Source organism: Triturus cristatus, chromosome 2_2, assembly GCF_964204655.1.
Source record: "Triturus cristatus chromosome 2_2, aTriCri1.1, whole genome shotgun sequence".
In the NCBI taxonomy this organism is placed as follows: domain Eukaryota; kingdom Metazoa; phylum Chordata; class Amphibia; order Caudata; family Salamandridae; genus Triturus; species Triturus cristatus.
This window is the reverse complement of record NC_140582.1, coordinates 303,572,608-303,594,397: the sequence shown is the minus strand read 5'-3', so window position 1 is coordinate 303,594,397 and position 21,790 is coordinate 303,572,608. Positions and strand designations below refer to the sequence as shown.

Below are 21,790 nucleotides of genomic sequence, written 5' to 3'. Positions count from 1 at the left end.
TAGGAGGAAGAATGGGAGAAGAGGCTTAAAGGTGAAGTTGCACAGTCTTTTTCACAGGCACCTCAGGGATGTGTGGGGTGTCCAATTTCCTCTTCTTGTGTGGAATGCCGACAATATGTCCCGATTTAGGGTCCACATGGAGAGTTTTTTGCTTCGGATTGATGGGATCCAGCAGAAATAGTTCTTCCTCTTCGATGGCAGCCTTCGGCGCCGATTTTTTCGGTTCTGAATGCAGTTTGGATTTTGGATCCGGAGCCTCAGAAGGGGTTTGTGTCCCCTTCGGCTTTGGTGTCGTGTTCAAAATCTTTTTTGGATCCGAAGGTTTGAGGTGTCTTCGGTTTCGAGGCCTTGTGTTCTTTGGGTGCCAAGGTGCTCGGTACCGAGGCCTTTTTGGAGCCCGCGGGAGTAGGATGTGTTCCTGCTTTTGGTGCAGACGATGTTTTTGGGGCACTGGGGTGCGGCTTGCTCGGTCCCGAGATGCCAGAAGGCTTCTCTTTTGTCTTCGGAGCTGGGCCCAGGGTCGGGGCTTCTGAAGGTTTCTTTCGGTAGCGAATAGGGCCTTCAGGTGAAGTCTTGACCGGAGCCTTTTGCTTTTCGGGTCGGGTTAGGGCAGGGGCAGTTGTACTCACTCGTTGACCTGGAGTGATGTGTTCATCGGAGTTGGAGTCATCTGCTTCGGATACGATATCAAGATCCTCCGAATCCTCTGCCTCTGGAACATCAAGGCCTTCATCAAAGATGTCCTCTGCACCGGAGCAGCCTGTTGCGCCATGACGTGTCGTCAAGCCTGACAATCACGGATAGTCTTCTTGGAGCGGAAGGAGGCGCAGGCTTGGCAATTGTTCTCCTCGTGGTCGGGCGAGAGACAGACCTTGTGTTGGTCACTGTGGGAATTTAGCTCCACACTGGGGGCATTTTTTAAATGGAGTCCTTTCCATTATCCGTAGGCCCGAATGGCATCGATAGGCCCATTGGCCCGCGTCGATGACCGGAATTGAGTTTGTGAGTTAGTGCGTCGAAAGGCACGCTAACGAAAACAATACAGTCGCGCTTGCGATGGTTTACTTCGAAAGGTAGGAAAAACACAGTACTGAACCGAAGCGCTGAAGTTACATCCGAACCCGATGGCGGAAAAAAAACTATGAGGATGGAGTCGATGCCCATATGCACTGTCGTCCAAGGGAGGAGTCACCTATCTCGTGACTACAAAGACTTCTTACTAGAAACAACAAGGTGCACGCATCCGCGCCCAACACCAGATGGCGATCTATGCACAGTGTGAATTCTGCAGCTCATATGCCTCGAACTGTCCATATTCTATAGGTGGCATTTCTAAATGAGTAATGCCAAAACCCGCTATGCCAATGTAAGGGGTTACACTGCAAATCCATTGATACGAAACACTATGAGGCTGCTCCACAGCAATCCACTATGGCAGTCTGAAGTAATGTCATCCACTTCCCCATGCTTAACCTACGAGACGGGCAGGTGTCACAGGTAGTTAAAACACAGATAGTCCTCATTACCTGGGCGCACGTACGCTAGTAAGCACACCAACCTACTTTCGCAGGTGGGACATATGGTTCTCAGCACTACGGGCGCATGTGCGCCCGCCAGAGTCTGCACGGCAGAATGGACACAGGTTTAACTAATATGTGTGTCGGACAAACCAATATAAACTCCGGGAATTCAAGTACAATTTTAAGCAAACTTAAATGAGTTCCGCAATAAAATAAAACAGTAAGCTTAGTGTCTTAGCAAAACTTGCATGCTGGATCTAAAAGACTATACAGGCCAGAATCACATTTTAATCTGAAACAACGATGCAACTTAATAGCAATCATCAGACTAGTAACAAAGTAGTAACATTTTAACTAAACAAAAAACATGCATGTCTGAACATTGTGTATCTCCTAGAATTATGGTTCTTAACTTGTGGTTCAGAGACTCCTGGTGGTCTGTGAAGCCAGTTTAGGGGACGAGCTACTGCATAAATTATTATATTATTATTAACAAAATAAAGACTAAAGTACAATGTAAAATGTAATTTTTAAAAGTGTTCAGTAAATGTAAAGTAGTCTAAAGGCAAAACAAAAAAAATAAGTCAGTGCCCTCCGATGGATTTGTAGGAACAGTTTAAGTTCATCAAACCGAAGATGGTATGGAAAGTGAGCAAGTTCAATTAAATTTAGATAAAGCTCCAACCTTCCCATTAACATTTAGGTTTTTTATATTTGACAATTAAATCTAATTATGTCATTTGTGTAGTTGATGAATGCTGGTTTCTTTTTTTGGTGTATTATTTTGCAGCTCAAATCATTGAAAATGTAGAAGCTGGGGAGCCAGGCTTCCACTAACTATTCAGTGGAGGTCTTAGAGCTCCAGTAATGATTACGTGGGGGTCCACAGAAGTCAAAAGGTTAAGAACCACTATTCTAGACTATACAGTTTAAAGCATTTTACATTTTATCTAGAAATTATAACTATTAATTTGCAGCTATTTGGACGGAATATGGCAACTGCATTCACTCGTGAAATTGCTTCTTTAGACTGAATACATAGGCCTATTTAGTACACCGTTCGTCTATTATGGCCTATGCATATTGATAAAAATTTCCACTTTAAAATTAAATATGCTGATGTACATATTAAAACCACCGATTATAGTCTACAAGTATATTTATTGCTTCTTTGAGGCAGAATAAGATACCTACCTGAAAAAGAGAAAACACTATTGTGGAACAGATGCCTACTCACCAGTGACTTGGTCCACTAGTATTCGTGAAGTAATAATGCGCCCATACTGGGAAAATAGCTGCTCTAGCTCTTTCTGGGTCATTGTTTTTGGTAGGCCGCTGACGTACAAATTTGCATCACGGATGGAAGCAGAGCTTGGTCGTGCATAGGATACCTGAAATTAACAGAACTATATGAATGTATTTAAATTTCACAGTAAGGAGTTTGAAAAATAAATGGTAGACTAGGTATAAGTTACTCTCTGAGCAAGGTCTACTCTTTATCCATTACTAAACACCTACTATTTTTGGAAAAAACATTTAATTAGGGGGAAGGATCACAAGAACTTGCACTAGAAGGGAAAAATCACAGGAAGACCGATTCACTCATGCCAGTCCCTATCACAATCTGCACTTCATAGCCTGAATCAACTTGGACTTCGCTACATTTTTGGTTCAGATAACCTGACTGTAAGCACATTTAGATTAATTACGATGAAGGTGGGTCACTTAATGGAGGTCTGATGTACAAGAACTGCTGAAGAAATGTATTACTTACCAGTAAGGTCAATTGTCCATCACTGGTATCTTCCACAGCTCACGTGCCTGAATGTCTCTCAACTGTCAGGCTGGGAAGCCCCAGCACTACTAGTAATACAGTGCTAAAATAGCCATTGGCCCCAAATCATTTTTAGTGGCATTTTTATCTCATTTGAAAACAATCTAAACTTCAGCCAATGAGATTTAAGGGCTGAGCTTACTACATCCCACAGAGGTCACCATCTCTCAGATTGAACAAAAGTATGAAGGATAGCAAGAGTATTAAGTGATCCTCTGACCGGTGAGGTTATGTATGAATCTGAAAGATACCAATACTGGTAAACTGGAGATCCAGGTAACTAGACTGTTCTCCAGCATTGGATCTTTCATAGGTCCACATACTTGAATCAGAGGAGCCAATAGCATATTGAATTTCAAAACAGGCTTTGTCCACTGAAGAGTCAGCTGCTGCATTTAAGTCCAAACAGTAGCACTTAGTGAATGTGTGGCTGCTTTTCCACAAGAATGTTAGGCAGGAATCAGGGAGTAGTACTGCCACTTACAGCGCACCTGTCAGACCTGCTCTTCGTGGAACAGGCTATTATCTGGTCATAAAGAAGGCAGTGTGTGATGAAGCCAGTGGACAATATCCTTCTTAGATGGCAGCCCCTACTCTGGCACCCAAACGTGACTAAGAACGGTTTATTTCTCTTTAAAAATGTATTTATGCATTGCCACGCTGGTGGCTATTCCGAAGGCAGGGAAACCTAAAGCTGAATGTTCCTCATATAGACCCATCTCCATATTAAATGTAGAGCCTAAAATACTTGCAAAGCTACTGGCGAACCGACTAAGGCAAGTAATAGCCAAACTAGTCCATCCCGACCAATCGGGCTTTTTGCCACATCGAAACACTGCACTTAACTTGCGTAGACTTCATTGAGTATTGGGGCGCCACGCCACTATCCAAGAAGATGCAATAGTGGTTTCATTAGACAAGATAGTCTTCAATGGCCGAACTTTTCGAAGATCTGCTGTAGCTGTTCCAGATTAAGATCCCACTTGTGTAATCGGATAGGGTGGCTTAGTGTCCCAGCTTGTTTGTTCTGGACCTCAGCTATATCAACCTTGCTCGCGGTTGCACAGTTGCACAGTAGCTGCTACTCAAAGGTGCGAGTCCTTACATCTCCTTGTTTGGGGATTTAATAGATAGCGGTCATCTAATCAGCACAGCCAGATCTGCAGGCTGTGGCAGGAATGCTTGGATGTTCAATTCGATGATTTGTAGCTCAAAGATTTTTCTATGGAGTGTTTTTCTTGCTCAGGCCATAGACCCCCTTTGGATAGCTCTTGCATGTGTGCTCCCCAACCTTCCATGGAAGGATTCACGACTAGTCTGATCGTCCAAGTCTGAAGGGGAGACCTGTAAGGAGGTATTATTCCTATGCAAGATGACCAAGGCCCAGTAAGGATTGGAGGCCCTGACTGGGAATATCTTTCAGACAGATTTCTGCAGCCAATGTTTAGAAACACTTTGCCAAACTGTATTCAGGATTGCTCCAAGAAAATGTGTAGAAAGACGGTCGGAAGATTTTTGGGAGACAAGTCTCAGGCCTAACTCATGAAAGAAAACTTCTGAAAGCCGTTGTAGAGACAGACTGCAGAAAGTACCTTCATAAGCCAGTCATTCAAGTAAGGGTATACCAGATAGCCTGATCACTGGCTGCACCAGGGGAGAGGCAGCTAGTGACTATCTGGGATGGGAGGAGAAGTGTGAGTTTTTCAAAATGGAAGAGGGATCTGAACTGTAACTGCTGCAGCACCACCACCACCACCACATCAACACTGCCTATTGTTTTGGTATATGGGACATACAAATGGATTTCCTGTATGTCTGGGTAAGTGAGCTGCTCCATTTTGAGTAGCAACAGAAGGAACTCTTACATGGTTAGCATCGGGAAGGATTGATTTTTCAGAATCTAAGTGGTTTTTGGAGTTTTATGATGGATCTGAATTCTCCTTCACTAGGAAGATCTTAAGTAGCAGCCCAGGTTTCTTTGGACCTTCAGCACCGTTTCAATCATTCCCTTCAGAAGAAAAAGTTCCAGCGACGGGGGGCGTGGCTTGCCTGGCTGAAAAATGGCCGCCGCCTGAGTGAGCTCCGGCAATCCGCCTGAATAAATCCTTAAATATCCTTGCTGCCAGGGTGTAAATACTCTCCCAGACTACAGATAAGCGCCCCGAAACCCTGCGAGAGTGACTCGGTGGAGTTTGCTGCAGCACACTACACGGCGGCGAGACAGAAGAGCACCGGAGGCCGCTCATTTTGGCCCTTACCCTATGCGCGAGTATCGGAGCTAGTCCGGTCGCGGAGTGACGAAAGCTGCTGACTCAGAGGCCGAAATCGGATCGTACGCACTCGAGTGGAATGAAGTGCCTTCGCTGCCTGCTTGACCGGTAAGCCGCCTCGTCGCGGACAGTGCGGAGCTGCGTGACCCGAGAAGGACGACGCTGTGCCCTGCGTCGCTGCGAACTCCCAACTCACACAGAAATTATAGAGGGCTACCCGCTGTGCGCCCTGGGGTACCGTGGCTCACATGTCAAGTTGGCGGGAATCTACGAGTGTATTTCTACCACCATTTGCACAGTTGTGACGCTAGGAGCTGTAAGTGCGTACTTCTACACAGAAAGGGCCACCACGCAGGTTGCCCCATTGGTCCAGTCCCAACACAGCCTACTGCCCAACTCCATAAAGGGACGTAAGTTGTAGCTGCTGGGGGCAAGTCATAAACAGAGCAGTGTTGGAAGCACCCGAAGCGATCCTGTGGAAAAGCAGGGGGCCTGTATAATATCTGCCATTAAATAAAGAAACAAAGGCCTTGTAGAGTGCGAAAGGTGGTGAGCCCTTAGTGGTATCTATTTGTGTGCGGCGGAGTGTAACTACATGTGTACTGTCGGCACGGAGTGGGGCTTCTACGTTGAATGTTTACTCCTACACTGCAGAGTATTCTTAACTCTACACGCAGCAGAAATCTGGGAATCTGGGAATAAGTAGCGGCCATTGGCTCCTCACTCAACACACAGACACACAAAGTACCTAGCCTACGTCACGTTTGCCTGCCTATGCCATAATACAATTCAAGTTGTGCAGGGAACTGTAGGCACAGTGCAGAAGTGGCATGGCGCCCGCACTGTTCCGAGATACATCTCAGTGCCACAGATGAACTGTTCTAACAATCGCACGAGGTACAAGGGGGATAAACTAGCGTGCAGACATGGTCAAAGGTGACAAAAACCAACCCAAGCTTACTTTCACACAAAGACAGTCATCCAGATTGCGGGAGGAGGACTTGGATGCCACGCCGGCCTTAATGACTGATGAGCCCGCAACTTCCGACAGTGATATCAGACAGATCCTAGCAGCAATGCAATGCAGTCTTTCCACCATTGATAATAAAACAGATTTGCTTTCATATCGAATGGACAGGATGTCCGAAAGGGTGGACAAGCATGCCGAACGAATCGACATGGCTGAACGCGGGATCTCTGAGGCGGAGGATCTGCAAAACGACATGGGAACTACCTAGAAACAAATGGAGAAAGCCATCTCAACTTTGAAAGACAAGGCGGAGGATATTAAAGCGCTCTCGAGGCGCAATAACATCTGTATTATAGGTCTGGCAGAATCCACAGCAACAGTGAACATGGAACTTTTCATCGAAAAACTTCTGATTCAGCTTCTGGGCAGAGACTTTCTCAGAGATCTTTGTGGTTGAACGTGCTCACAGATTCTTGGCCGCACGGCCGCCACCGGGAGCAACGCCACATCCGGCGATTGCTAGACTCCTTAATTACGGGGATCGTGATGCAGCATTGCGTAAAGCACGTGAATTGAAAACACTCCGGTATGAAGGCTCGGAGCTTTCTATATTCCCAGACTTTACGCCTCAAGTACAGGAAGCACGTAAAAAGTTTGACCCAGTGAAGCGGAAGCTTAGAGACCATCAGTTAGACTACGCCATGTTGTATCCTGCCAAACTCAAAGTTAACTTTGATGACAAACCTAGATTTTATGTGGATCCCACGCAATTACAAAAAGACCTTAAGTACAGCGCCGTCAAAGTGACAAAGGTTGATTCAGCTACTACTGGGACAGAGAATACGACGGAAGCAGCAGGAAGTGGAAACTCCCCAGAGACAGTATGACCACACGTGAAGTGAATCCCGGTGCCTGAAGCAACTTTTGAAAAGTTACTATTTTGATGTCCAATACGCTGGTTTGAGAGTCACAATCTCATCTTTAAGATAATGTCTGAATGCTAGGATTTATAGATTTTAAAAATGTTTACACTGTCAACACCCTGGTAGCAATTTCTATTGTGAGCGGTTCCGGTCTTTCTTTACCCTCTCTATATCTTGTGTCAGGCCGCCATAACCCTCACGTGTATACCACATGTTTGTTGTTGAGCCTAAATACAGGAGGGGGGCGGGGAAAGGAAAGTTTATTGACCGTATCTCGTTCTAAAGATATGGCGTGGGTGGAGGGGGATGGGCGGGAGTTGGAGGACATTACTGACAGGCATGACAAAATTAAGTTGGTCACATACAGCAGAATATAGAGGTATTATGACAACACCTGCAGTAAGGATTGTATGAAAATAATGATACATGGCTAGGCAAGATACACATGGAACTATTAATTTTGTGTCATGGAACGTACGAGGGTTAAACGACAGTAGAAAGATACCCTAAGTAGTGGCGTACTTATATAGACATGCTACAAATGTGGCCATATTGCAGGAAACTCACTTAGCTCCCTCCACTGGGCTGTTGACCCCCAGAAGGATGAGAGGCACTTGTGTAGCGGCAGGATTTACATCACATTCAAGAGGAGTGCTCCTTTGGGTACGACGGGGCTCGGGGATACAGATACAAGTAATCGAGGCAGATGTTAGTGGAAGGTATATAATAGCACAATGTTGAAAAGAAAGTGACAAAGTATTAGTGATAGGAACATATGGGCCAAATTATGATGACCCATCATTCTATCAGACGCTACATAGGAAGATCACAAGTTGCGCACATCTGCCAATGTTATGGGGTGGAGATTTTAATTGTGTTCAAAACCCGGATTTAGATAGATCCCGGGGGAATAACAAACCCCCTTCCAGAGCAGCTCGAGCAATCGCAGATATAGCACAGACTGAAGGCCTGCGAGATGTATGGAGACATATAGTGCCCCTGGGTAGGGACTACACCCATTACTCGGAGGATCATAATATCTACACGAGAATAGATTATTGGTTTGCGTCATATACCCTGCTTACATTGATACAAGACTTTAAACATCTGGCACGCTCGCTGTCGGATCATTCCCCAGTAGCTTTTAAATTAAAACTTGGAAATACTTTGGCACATAGGCAAAACTGGAGATTTCCGCAGTATTCATTATTAGACTCTGTGTTTGGAGCTGAGATAGGAGCTGCAATTGATGAATATTTTTTATCTAACGTCGGCAGTGTGACTAAAATGGCTTCTCTTTGGGAAGCATTTAGCTTTACATCAGAGTGATCTCTATTTCCAAGCATGCCGGGGTCTTGAAATCTATCCGTAATCGCATGGTGCACATAGAAACCACTATTAAAGATCTAGAAAGGCAGCACCAACACTCAAGTGATCCCGCTACACTTGCTCAGATGCGATCCTTGATCACTGAATTTAACGAACTAGCAGACAGTGAAGTAAAGCACATGAGGAAATACGCCACTGCTCGGGTCTTATGCGGAAGGAGACAGACCCAGTTCCACACTTGATAATACCATCAGACCTCCGAAAGGGGATAACTTAATATTCAATGTACTGAATAGTGCAGGCGATATAGTAGATAATACACCAGCTATACTTGACTCTTTTGCAGATTACTATCAGAGTTTATACACTTCTAGGGAGGGAACGACCGAGGAATCCTATGAGGGCTATTTGTCACAGATCATGTTATGCATCAAGTCTGATATGATTTTGCACTGCTACGGGACTGTTCTAATAATACTAGCAGTATAGAACTATATGGATGAGAAGTTGTGAATTATCTCCACATGACACGATAACGTGATGTATGCGTATGGAACATCATCCCATTGGGTTTGTTGTAGTGTTTATATATCTGAAAAACTAAAAATAAAGTTTTTTTAAAAATAAATACATTTCAGCGACATTCTTAGTCACAGGTGGTGGTACACTTTGGTTGGATAATAGCCTTAAAAAAAATTAAAGGTTGTCTCGGCTGCATAGTCTGGTGAACTCAAATGTGAAAGCTAATTCGGGAACAAAGCAGGAGATTGTCCACGTCACAGTCTACGAAAGTAATTGGGGAAGGAAGCAAGGGTTGTCCAGAGTGCCTGGTATGGTCCTGGAAGTGCAATCCCACTGCACCCCTCTATCCTGTTCATCTGTGACAGCTCTGGCAAATTTGGCTTATGGCGGTGGAATATACCTGGTTGTAACCAGACTAGGATCGTATGGACAACCATGTCCTCCTTATTAATTTAATGCTCCTCTAAGCCTAGACACACAAAAGGACATTGAAGGACCCCATCTGTATTATAAAGCACATAGAAAGAGCACAGTATCACAGTTTGTCTTGATGCTCTGCAGCACCCAACATTCCTAACATGTTTGCTAAATAAAGTGTCCGTCAAAGGTCAAGTATCTTGGCTTAGAACTCTGGGTGAAAACGTGGACTAACCCATTCTGGTCACTGAGCATTGAGGCAACAGCTAGATGGTAAACATTAGCATTGGCTAAGTATGGTCCAGCGTTAACAGCTTAATTTAGGCTCTCTCTGGCTTTAGCTTCTTACATCTCCTCTGGGATGAAATTTCGCAATATGGAACTAATTCTGGACACCCAGTTCTCAATACACATGTTTGAGACAGTGGAGTAGGTTTTATTTCTGAAGCATCTATGAAACACTGCCACTATAGAGTCCAGTTTGGAATGACTGATTAAGCATGCTGGTGCATAGTCAGGTCTCTATTTTGTCAAGGTGCAATACTACTGCTTGTACTGTTGCATGTGTAGTCATGAACTTTAACCCCTCTTAGCATACATGATCCCAAATAGGGATGAGTTTGCATTCCTCCTGGGCTGCTCGTTTAAAGCATATTTAAAGGATTTTTTCCACCAAGCATGCAACTAGGTAATGTCATCTGAATAATCTGGGTATGGAGAGGTTGATCTCTTTAGGTACAATGAAATCCCACCATTCCTCCATGTCTTGGTGATCGCCCTCACTCTCCATTGGCTAATTCTCCAAGATCTCACCTTTGGCCTCTTCTGTGTCAGTGCATTCTTTGCTGTAGAGGGAGTCTTCATCTACCAGGTCCAGAGGAGTTGGGGGCACAAGAAAAGGCACCAAGGCGGTGCAGGTAATAAATTAGCCATCTGGCTGTCATGTTGAAGGTGACACTAGAGGATGTTGCTGAGAAAGCAATAGAGGCGGCCCTGTTAAGCTTAATGATGAATGAGGGAATCGCTTTATGAAAGTCCGGATCATTTATTGCAGGGTGTTAATGAAGGTGACAAACATGGATCATAAGTTGTATCCTACAATGATGCATTTGACATCAGTACTGTCCAAGGATGGCCAATGTGTTTGCTGCACCAAAGTTGCTACTATGGAACTAATTCTGCACCTTTCATAACTTAGGACCTAAAATTTCTGAGGCTTGCACCAGATTCTCAGTATGCACCTCCAACTCTTCAAAGACTTGCTTTTGACGTGCACAGATGTCCTCCCTTCCTGCCCCACTACAGGGGGGTATACAGCCCTTTCTATGTGGACAAGACTCTACCTATTCAGATGTGACGCGGTGCCCAGCTCCTCCGTTCCATTCTGATAGAGATTACCCACTGACACACCTTAGGTACCAAAGCCCAACTGCCAATTATACATGTCATGTGATCGGAGGCTGGATAGTTTTTGTTTAACTGTACAATTCATTAAAATCATTACAGTAAAAACAATCAGCGTATAAAAGCTAAAACAGTGAAACTAAAAGCTTAAATTTATGTTAAATAAAATTTAGCGCCCCACCCCAGTGACAGCACTTTCGACCTTCAGAGTGTGTGGTCTTTGTCGTTTGGCCTTGCGCACCTCCATAGGGTCCCCTTTTAACCTAGAAAAATAGAATGCGTTACAGGGTGATGAACTGAACGCCCTGGCGCTCCGATTCACAATCTTGGAATGGCGCTGTCTTAAAGGGTGTGTTAGAGGTGCTTAGAGCAGTAGAGCTTTTTAGAAAGCCGGTCCACTTTCTTCCGCTGAATCTCCAGTACCTTTCACCAGAGTTTGATAGCTTTCGTTCGCAGCTTTTAGGGCAATCCTGATTTGATGGATATTTTTTGCCAATCTAGCTAGAGTCGTCGTGTTAGTGGTAGATAGGCACAAGGCTGACGCTTCGCTACAGGACTTTATTCCATTGGTGACGCAGATCGGGCGCAGAAGTTGCCAGCGTTCGTTATTAATGTTGGGGCAACAGCATAATAGATGCAGCTAGGATTCCGTAGTGTAGAGGCACAGTGTGCAGATTATGGATTCCCCCGTTCGGGCCCATGCGGGGTTAAAATCAGCAATTCCTAATATGGTTAGGCTCATATAAAGGATTTTGTTTGGGGAGTGAGCCTCGCTTAGGTAAGGTTGTTCTTTACCTGCCGTGTAGTAATTATTCAGTGGATCTAAGTGGGAGCTTGAATGGAGAGATTTGAGGTCGAGATCAAAAGAGGTTTCTCACACTTGTTTATTTATGGCTCTTTTCCAAGCATTCAGGGGGATATCCAGCTGCGATATGCTTTCTTCCTTGATCTTCAGTGTTGTAAATGCTTTTCTTAGGCTGGTGTGCCAGGCCGTGCTTGACCCCTCGAAGATAGATCTCAGTTGATATTTTAGAGAATTGGCCGGCGCCCTTAGTATTCTTAAGTATAGCTTTATAATCTCCCCCTGGCATATCAGGTCTGGCCTTGCTAAGCCTTGCTGACCTCGGGATGTGTAGTACTGATTTGTATGCATTAACTTGGGCTGAGTTGAAGAAAGCATCCTGTAACCCGGGGAAGGCCAGGTGACCGTAGCTGATAGCTGGTAAACGTTTCGCTTTCAGGACAGTTAATATTGGAGGAGCGGACGAGCTAATCAGGCGATGGCTTAGTTGTTTTAGTAGGTGTGTGACCTTGCTGGCCTTGGAGCTCTGCTGTTTCAGATAGGCCTTGTCCTTGGCCAGTTCCATCAGGCAAACCCCTAAGTAGTTGTATGAAGCCACCAAGTTAATTTGCAAATTTCCCATTAACCAATGTGTTATCTTCTTCAGGTGGTAAGTCCAAAAAATGACAAGCTTGGTCTTTCCCGGGTTAACTGTCAAGTTGTTGGTATTATTGAAACGGTTTAATGCATTTAGGGCTCTTTGTAATCCCACCTTCGTGTGATACAATATAGCTGTATCATCGGAGTATTGTAGCACCGGCAACCTCACTATTCCTAGTCTAGGGGCTACTAGACTAGCTCCTTTTAGGGCCTCCCCCAGATCCACAGTGTACAAGTTGAAAAGGATGGGGGCAAACACGCATCCTTGCTTCAGCCCGTTCTCCGTGGTTATTTTAGGGGTCACTGTGCAGCCACTAGTTTTGACCCACACCCAGGTGTCTTTATGAAGTGATCTAATTGCCTTCAGAAGGTTTGGTGGAATGCCCCAGTTTTCTAGCTTCCACCATAATCTTTTGCGGACGATTTTATCGAACGCTGTACTATAGTCCACAAAACAGCAGAAGAGTGGAGGATGGTTCTTCAGAGTTGCCTGGGATGATAAGTACACCAACGCCAATACGTTGTCCAAGGTCGATGACTGTGACCTAAAGCCAGTCTGGTAGAAGGGTATTATACTTTTCTCTTCGGCCCACTTCACCAGATCCTTCAATAGTGAGCGGGCGTAAGCCATGGCTTCAAGGTCAAGCAGGACGAGGAGCCTGTAATTTGATGGCTTTAGGCGATGCCCTTTTTTGAAAATGGGGTCCAATGTTGAGCCCCTCCAAGAATCGGGGATTATAGCGGTCAGGAAGGTGTGATTATAGAGCGGGGTTAGGGTTGCTGCCCAGAAGGCGGGTCATTCTGAAGACCCGTGCTGGAATCCCATTGGGCCCAGGAGCCCCATCATTCTTCATGTTATTTATAGTCTTAATGACCATTTGGGTGTTTATCCAGGCTGGTGGAGTGCGATGTGCATCAGCCAGGGGTCTGTTGTCCATAGACGAGTTGCCTGGGCTGTGGGTCGTGTCTCCTGGCTTTGTGCTGGCTTGCCGGGCTCGACCCGCCCCACGACTGGTCTCTTCTATGCAGTCTGTGTTGATAGGCGCGGTTGCATATAGCCGCGTCACGTATAGCATCCAATCCTTATCTGCTATGCCGTTTGCTCTCAGGACCCCTCGGCGGCTCAGCTGATTTATGTGTCTCCATAGTCCCGCTAGATTCTTTTGCTTAAGCAGGGAGAAGACTTTTAGCCATTCCCTTTCCGTATTGGCTTTTTTATGTTCCCATAGTTTCTTCCTTAGTGCTGCCCTCAGCGATGCAACGGATGGACCCTCAGTTTGTCTGCCCCCTCTTTAATGTGAGGGCCTTTTGCAGGAGCCGTTTGCATTCTTGTATGCCTTTGCTTGGCCAAGTGCTTCCAGTTCTTGTTTGCCCTTTGGGCCTGGGGCGTCGAGACTTGGGGTTCCCAAACTTTGGTTGTAGTTCCTTAATAATGTTCTCCCAATGGTTTATGGGTGTGAATGAAGGAGACAAGCACCCTTCCTGTTTCTGTTCCAGCCACAAATAGAGTTTGTTCCCTATCTTATCGGACCATTTAATCCTCCTCAGGACACTGTTTTTCTTCCCCTCTTGACTCGCCAATGGTTTGAAGGATGTTGGCTGACGGGACTTCCAGCTGGAACACCACTCTTAGTGGTCTGTGATCGCTGTCCGTCCGATCTTCAACTTCAAAATCTTCTAATCTGGCTGCAATCCCTTTGCTGGCTATGATGTAGTTGATTCTTGAGGAATCCCGAAGAATTCGAACAGGCTTTTTTCAATGTGTGGGTTGAGGTCAGCTTATGATTGCTAAGAAGGCCGTGGAGATGTGCTGCCCTGCCTTGTCCCCAAGGAGGGGAAGTCAGCTTCATCAAGGTCCCTGGCCAGAATGACCTGGTGTGTTTGGTGCTTGTTTAAGAGGTCATCTATTTTCCTCGACAGTGCCTCCAACTGATTTTTAATGCGGGAAGGGTGGGGGGTTGGGGTGCCCAAATGTCACGATGGTTTTGATATGAGATCCTAGTGCCCAATGGGTCCCTGGGGCCTGACCGACTACCGCACCGGGATCCTACAAGATTTGTCCCATGCAGGACCGACCAAGGTGACTTGCCCTCAATAACTGGTGCTAGGACATGTGTATATTTTAGGTGCGGCATCATCTGAACGCCGATGCCCCACTCGGCGAGTTGTGTGGCGATCAGAGGCGCTAAGTGCACAAATGGCTAAAGCAAGAAAGGCCAACTTTCTAAGTGTCATTTTCAGATTTGCCATTTAAAATACAACTTCACAATAAGTTTGAATTTTAAAATTGTGAGTCCAGAGACATAAGACTTGAAGGGTTTCTCGCCTCCCAATTGGAAATTACACTTCTAAAATTAAATAAAGTAATCCCAATGTTACTTATGGGAGAGATGGGCCTTTCAGTAGTGAGTTTTTCATTACCAGGACACAAAACTAAAGTACATGTCCTGCCATTTAAATACATTGCACCTTGCCTTCTAGGTTGTACAGGTCCTACGTTAGGAAGGTTTAAGCATGTCAAAAGGTTTATTATGCTAGGTTGTCATGGCAGTGTAAACTGCACACAGAGTCTGTAATGGCAGGCCCGATACATGGTTAAAGGGCTACTTAAGTGGGCAGCACAATCAGTGCTGTAGGCCCTGGATACATATTAGACCTTTAGTAGGGACTTATAAGTTAATTATATATGCCAATTGGGGATGAACCAATATTACCATGTTTAGGAGAGAGAACAAAAGCACTTTGAGTGCTCTACCACTGCCAACCAGTGCTAGAGTCCTAATACCAACAAAAATAAGGACAGAGAAGAGGAGGAGGAACGAGAAAAGAGGAGACGGAAGGAAGAAAGTAGGGGGAAGACCACCCTAAGACTGTCGGGTCGAACAGTAGGCCAGTGTTTGCGGACCTAAATGTTAACAAGGCAATTTTATACAAGGAATTATCACTAAAATTCAGGAATGAAAAAAATGCTTTTTCTTTTATTGAATGCTAATTGTAGGGCTGCTAGAAATAAACAAGGAGCAGTGAAGTGCAGAAATAAATATTGAGTTTATTAGTTGAAGTGGATGGGAGTTATTTTCAATTAATAATGGTGCTATTACGTACTAGGTAAGTTATGTCTTAGTAAACCTGAGCTCAACCCTTGGTAGATGTAGCACTGAGCAGACAAATTTAAACTAGGAGAAACGTTTAGGGCATTTATCAATACCAAAACAGTTAAAAAATAAATAAATAAATAAATAAAAAAATAAAAAAAACTCCAAATACAATTTATAAAAATAGGGTAAAATTGAATGAACTAGATACCAAAGTGTCACACATCAGAAATGGAGCTATGATTTTTCAAAGTTGTAGTTTCTTGAGCCAAAAAGCACAACGTGCCAACCGCGGCTGGGTATCTTGAAATGCGGCTATATCTGGTCATGGTCAACGGTTATGGAGTGAGGGTCAGATGAAGAGACCAAGTTCATCCAAAGTAAAGTTCATCTTCATATGCAGTCGCTTTTCTGGTGTAAAGTCCTCACCAACGAGGTAATCATAGGGTCATGGTGCAAGCTGGATTAAAAGAAGAGCCCATCAATGGCAGCCGGCTGAAACAAGGAAGTGTGAGGCTCTCAATGACCGGAAAACTCCAAGCAGGCAACATTTGGGTCAAGGAATGAGTTATCATCGGGGTTCTGCTCAGCACTGGACCCAGTAAAATCCTCGTTCAAACTTGGAAACTTTTGAGGATGTCAGAAAACTTTCAGTGGGCAAAAAAAGGGCATTTTTGGCACCACGTGTTGGTTAGAACACAATCTCCCAGAAGTCACCAACCGGCTCTGCATAGATTTGGGCTTCTTGCAGCGTTTGTGTTCCTGGCGCTTAACAGGAGGCTACCCATCTAGCCCTTGGAGTCCACTCATCAGTTCTGGATACCTTAAGGGAGTTGGTCCAGCCCTTGGGGTTCTTCTCCACAGGTTTGAGAGCAGGCACAGTCCTATCTTCTACAGGTCCGGGTGTTCTAAAGGGGAAACCGAGGATACATTCTCATTGTCCGCATGTGAGTGGGAAGTGAATATCCTGGCCACTCCCTAACTAAGGGGGCAAAATATTCCAGTAGTAAACTATTCCACAGTGCTCTTCTCTATCTAAAGCCAATATGGTCCTTCATTTCCTTGGGCAGAGCTCGGAGCACATCCCTGAGGTGCATCCCTGGAAAAGCAGTTCTAATAAATACCACGCCCTATGGGCATTTAGGGCCTACCTCTGGGTAACCTGTAAGTATTACATATGCATAGTAAAAGCCAATAGGTCTGGCTTTAAAGAAATGCTGTATGGTAGTGTGAAGCATTACCATACAAGTACTATACACGAAACACCACGGGAAAGGATATGCATTTGTGTTGAAGCAAAAATCTGTAGAATATTGGTGTAGTTAAAAGGTCAAGTGGCAGTTGCACTGTCAAGCCAGACCTAAACATCCATGTAAATTAATGACTGCCCTCCCATCAGGGCTGCTGCCAGAGAAATACACCATAAATGGCCCAATCAAAACATGCTCCTCGCTCCGAACATGTGGGCAGAGCCAAAGCCTCTCTTTAGTTATGCTCATACAATTGCTGCCATACTTCTCCACTAATCTCCTGTAATACTCAGTCAGGCCCAGAATGGCTCTAGGTTTTGGGAGGCTCCCAAGCAATGATTGTTTGGATCTTGAGCTGGAGAGGTTGTACATGTGCTTCTGCCAGGTAGAGCTTAAGACAGCTTTATCATCCAGATAAGCTGCACTGAAGGTCTCCAACACAGACAGTACCCTATTGTCCTGCCTCTGGAAGGAGACCGGGCATTTTTCAGGCCAAAGAACATCACTTTAAATTGAAAGTGGCCCTCAGGAGGGTAGAATGCTAACCTCTCCTTTGCTCCCTCAGAGCAATCAGCGTGTAACCGAATCAGTTTAAAAGCAAAGAGGCACTGGGCAGACCCTAGTTTGCCTATTATGTCATGTGCTCTGGGCATGGGGTGTGCGTCAGTCTTAGTGACAGCAATGAATCCCCAGTAGTCTATACAGAACTGGAGTTCTAGGGCCCTGTCTTTTGGATTGGCCTTGGGCACTAGCACCATAATGCTGGCCCAGGGACTGCTGGGGCTCAATCACCCCCAGGTCCAACAATTTGCTAATGTCTGCCTTAATGCTGGCCATGACCTAATCCGGCAGTCTGTTGATGTATTTTTTGACAGTAAACTGTCACCACTGTGTGTCATGCACACAACACGGGGGCTGGCCATGTGTCTGCGAAACAGACCAGCAAACTGTTCCAGTAATTGGGGATGGTCCTTTTGCTGCTGTTCAGACAATGAGGAAGAGGACACTAACTCCCTCCACTGACTTATCCTTGGCATTACTGGCTAAGAGGTTTAGATATTCTCTCCCACTCCCCTCCATCAGTCACCATGAGCATCGTCTTGTCAACCGTTTCACAGAGGAGTTTTAACTAGTTGACATGGATACCCATGTGGGAGTATCCAGATCCGCCTGGTAAGTAACCTCTCTGATCTTTTCCAGCACCATGTAGGGCCCAGGACCCTTGTCCTGGTGGGCCCTGGCAGACACAGGCTCTACAACCCACACATTTTGACCATGCCGATACTCCAATAAGGAAGCTCTCTGGTCATATCCGTACTTAGCCAGCTTCTCTCTAGCCTCTACATTTTGATTTGTTTTTTTCATATTCTCAGCAGGTCTACCACATAGTTTACTATATCCTGTTTAGGTTCTTTGAGAGGGTCATCTAAAATTGTAAAGGCTAGATGTCATTATGTAAGGCCTCTCAAACATATACCAGGCCTGTGACACAACAATCCATGACTGGAAAGGGTTGACATCATTCATTCATGCCACTAGAAAGAGCGCCAAGCCCGCAATTATATTCTCAAGTACGTGCAGACCGATCTCAGTTGGTGAGGATCATATGGTAAAAGACCCGGGTCTCAAGGGTCAGAGACACTCCCGATTCACTGTTTATGGTTAACTCACACACTCCCGATTCACACTATACTTGTGCGTTACTGCCTAATGGCATGTTAACATAGTTGTAATGCCCGCCACCAGGGACCTGTGCCCACACACAGCAGGGTTGAGGAATCACTTTGTCAAATGGTACACTGTGTATTCACACCTACAGTCGAACCACTCTCTCTGCCGTTGGTACAGCGAGCGGTCGGAGATTGGCCATTTATAAAGGCTGGCCGCCTCCCGGAGCTTCGGGAGACTTGTGAGTAACGTGAGGGTGTTACGTGGTCGCGTGTGGATGCTACATGGTACTTCTGGGTAGTATAGTTCTCTTCTCGAGCAGGCTCAAAATTGGGTTTACAGATGGGCTGGTATTGCGTCGCCTCGCTGGGCTTTTGTGGAATGGCAGTGCATTCATTTGCTGTTGGAGCTCTAAGCGGGCTCCTACAAATTATTTGTTGGGCAGATATCATTGTTTCCTTATTATTGGTGTGTTATGCATATTACATGAGACTAATATTAGTGTACATAACTGACACTGTACTGGCAGAAAGGTGTATGAATACATATCTCTATTTTGTAATATTTTATCAGTGTTGATGGGAACAGCTGACGGTTCACAAATAGCGTGGACCATAGTGGGGATAACACTACTGAGTTCTGTCCATCACCCGAGGGCAGTCAATGGTGATAATAAACCTAAAAAGAATGGTTTTTAGTTGGTTGTCATTCTTCTGGGAGGGTTAGTATGCGCTAATAAACACTAATGCTGCTTTTGCATCACTAACGTCATGCCGGACATCATATGTCCATTACTGTAATGCCAAAATTCTGGCATAATTGTACATACATCAGTGTATGTATTTGACAGTAGTTGGGAGGAGGGGCACAAATCTCTGCTGGGGCTGTAATCTCTTCAGATCATGTTTCCCCACAGAATGTCATCATTGAGCCCGTTTAGGTTAGTCCGGAGTCTATATATTAATCTTTGTTCAAAAATTCTCTCCTGATGTGTTAGGTCCCCTTGCTAAAATAATGGATCTAGCAGAGGAAGCTTACATCAGTCAGACCCATGTCGATATTGAACTTCTCGGGGCTGGAGCCAGAGGGCAATATTTCTTGTTGGCAATGTCTATACTGGAATAAAAGCAGAATGGCGTAATGTCATTTTCACCAGGTTAAGTCCTAAGCTGGGGGAGCTGGTTGAGAAGGAACCCTGTGTCAATCCAAGGAGCTTCCTTTTCGGGGAGGATATGATCAAGTCGCTAAGTAAATATGTGGCTACTTTTAAGGCTCTCGACAAGGCTAAATCCAGCATAAGAATGGTGTTTAAGTTTTTGGCCGGGAAGGCAGAAGGGCCCTTGCTGCCGGCCTTGCCTACAAAGGCTCCAATTTGTGCAGAAAATTTGGAAGAGGCTTCAGTCCAATGCCTCAGCTTCATTTTACCCACCGAGAGGACGTTCCTACCGTGCAAGAGGATCCAGGTCTCGTGGTCAAAAATCAACTAGTTTACAGAGTGAGTACAAAGATTCCTCTTGTCCCTTCTTTCCTGTGAATAATGGGGGCCGTCCCAGATTATTTTCCCTGGCCTGGGGAAAAATTACTCCGGACCCAAGGATTTTAGAAACAGTCCAAGCTTTCAGGATAGATTCTAGAGACTCCCCATCAATCCTTTTTTCCTAGAAGCCCAGTTCTTCCTTTAAACCAGGAGGAAGTAGAGGAGGAAGAAGTGAATTTGATGCTACAAAAAGGCACTATAGTTGAAGTACCCTTCGAGTACAAGGTTTTCATGAGCACACTTTATCGAAAAGAAGGACAAGGGTAATAAATCTGAGGGACCTAAACAGGTATCTTGTTTATAGACACTTCAAAATGTTAGTCATACTACTCCTGAGAGATCAGGAGACCAGGTCAGAATTGACATGGTGGATGGAGAACCTTGATGCCTGGAATGGCCAGGTGATCTTTGGCTGCTCTCCAGAATTTATGAATTCCTATGCCAGCCTTTATGGCTGGGGTGTTTGTCTAGGTACACAGAACACAGGGGGCATCTGACCTCACAAGGAAAGGTCTCATCACAAACCATCTGGAATTGACTGCGGGTCTTAACCCCCTTATGAGCTTTAAACAGTTTGCAAGGCAGAGCCGTTCTTCTAAAAATTGACAATGTTTCAGCAGTGTCATACAAAATCTGATGGGGGGGGGTTCAAAATCCTCAAAACTTTAAGATTTAGTTAGAATACTTTGGATGTTTTGTCTGGAGCACAGCATCAGCCTAAGAGCAGAGTATCTCCCAGAGGACACAAATGTATTGGCGGACTGGAACTCTAGGTTCAAAGAGATTACTGTCACTGGAAGTCTGCAAAGATTAGATCTCTTTGCAAGCAGGCTGACATTTCAGCTAGACAAGTATTTCAGCTGGATGCCAGACCGGAGTGCTTTGGCAGTGAACACTTTTCTAAAAGGCTGGAAGGAAGCTTATGCACTTTCGCCCTTTGCAATGATTCAGCGGGTGCTTTAGAAAGTGAGACAGGAAAGATGCTCACCCGTACTGATAATTCCTTTTTGGCCATCTCACGCTTAGTTTCCGATGACGCTAGAATTAGCTTGAGACATTCCCTTCCTTCTTCCTGCCGAGCAGGACCTTCTAAGAGATGTGGTTGGAGAACTCCACGCCACACTTATTAGTTCTGCAGGTACTTTACCCCTTCCTGTCCGGAGACTATCAGGAGATCCAGGGAAATGTCAGACCTTTCAGGGAGAGCTGAGGAACTCTAGAGGAGTCCTGGACCTTGGGAACCTGCAGTAGATACAAAGATATTTGATGTACATGGATATGTTGGTTTTTGGAAAGGGACCTGGATCTTGCAGAGGCACCTATTGTTGTTGTGAACTTTTTGGTGGAACAGTTTGATAAGGGCCTTACCTATAGAACAATTAATTGCTTTAGGTCGTCCATTTCAGCTGGGTATGAAACGCTTTGGGATGTTAACTTGGTCTTGAAACCTTTTTCTTCATGGCCAAGTCATGAATTCTTGGCTCTCAAAAGACTTTCGATCAAACTTGCTTCCATGCTTTGTTTATTATCCTGTCGCAGGCTATCTGATATTGGCTTTAGAGTAAGTAACAGTTTATGACGCCTTTGGCGTAAGGTGAGTTGGTTAGAAG

The 21,790-nt window shown here is 45.0% G+C and overlaps 1 protein-coding gene across 9 annotated transcripts in view; it reads right to left on the bottom strand.

The window, feature by feature from the left end:
* The window catches only part of ELAVL2 (ELAV like RNA binding protein 2), a 558,243-nt gene that overhangs the window by 139,294 nt on the left and 397,159 nt on the right, over window positions 1-21,790 (bottom strand). For all 9 annotated transcript variants that reach the window (XM_085641341.1, XM_085641347.1, XM_085641342.1 and 6 more), the window contains one exon: window positions 2,758-2,911. In XM_085641341.1, the coding sequence (XP_085497467.1) occupies window positions 2,758-2,911 (154 nt within the window). The remainder of the gene's footprint in view (window positions 1-2,757; window positions 2,912-21,790) is intronic.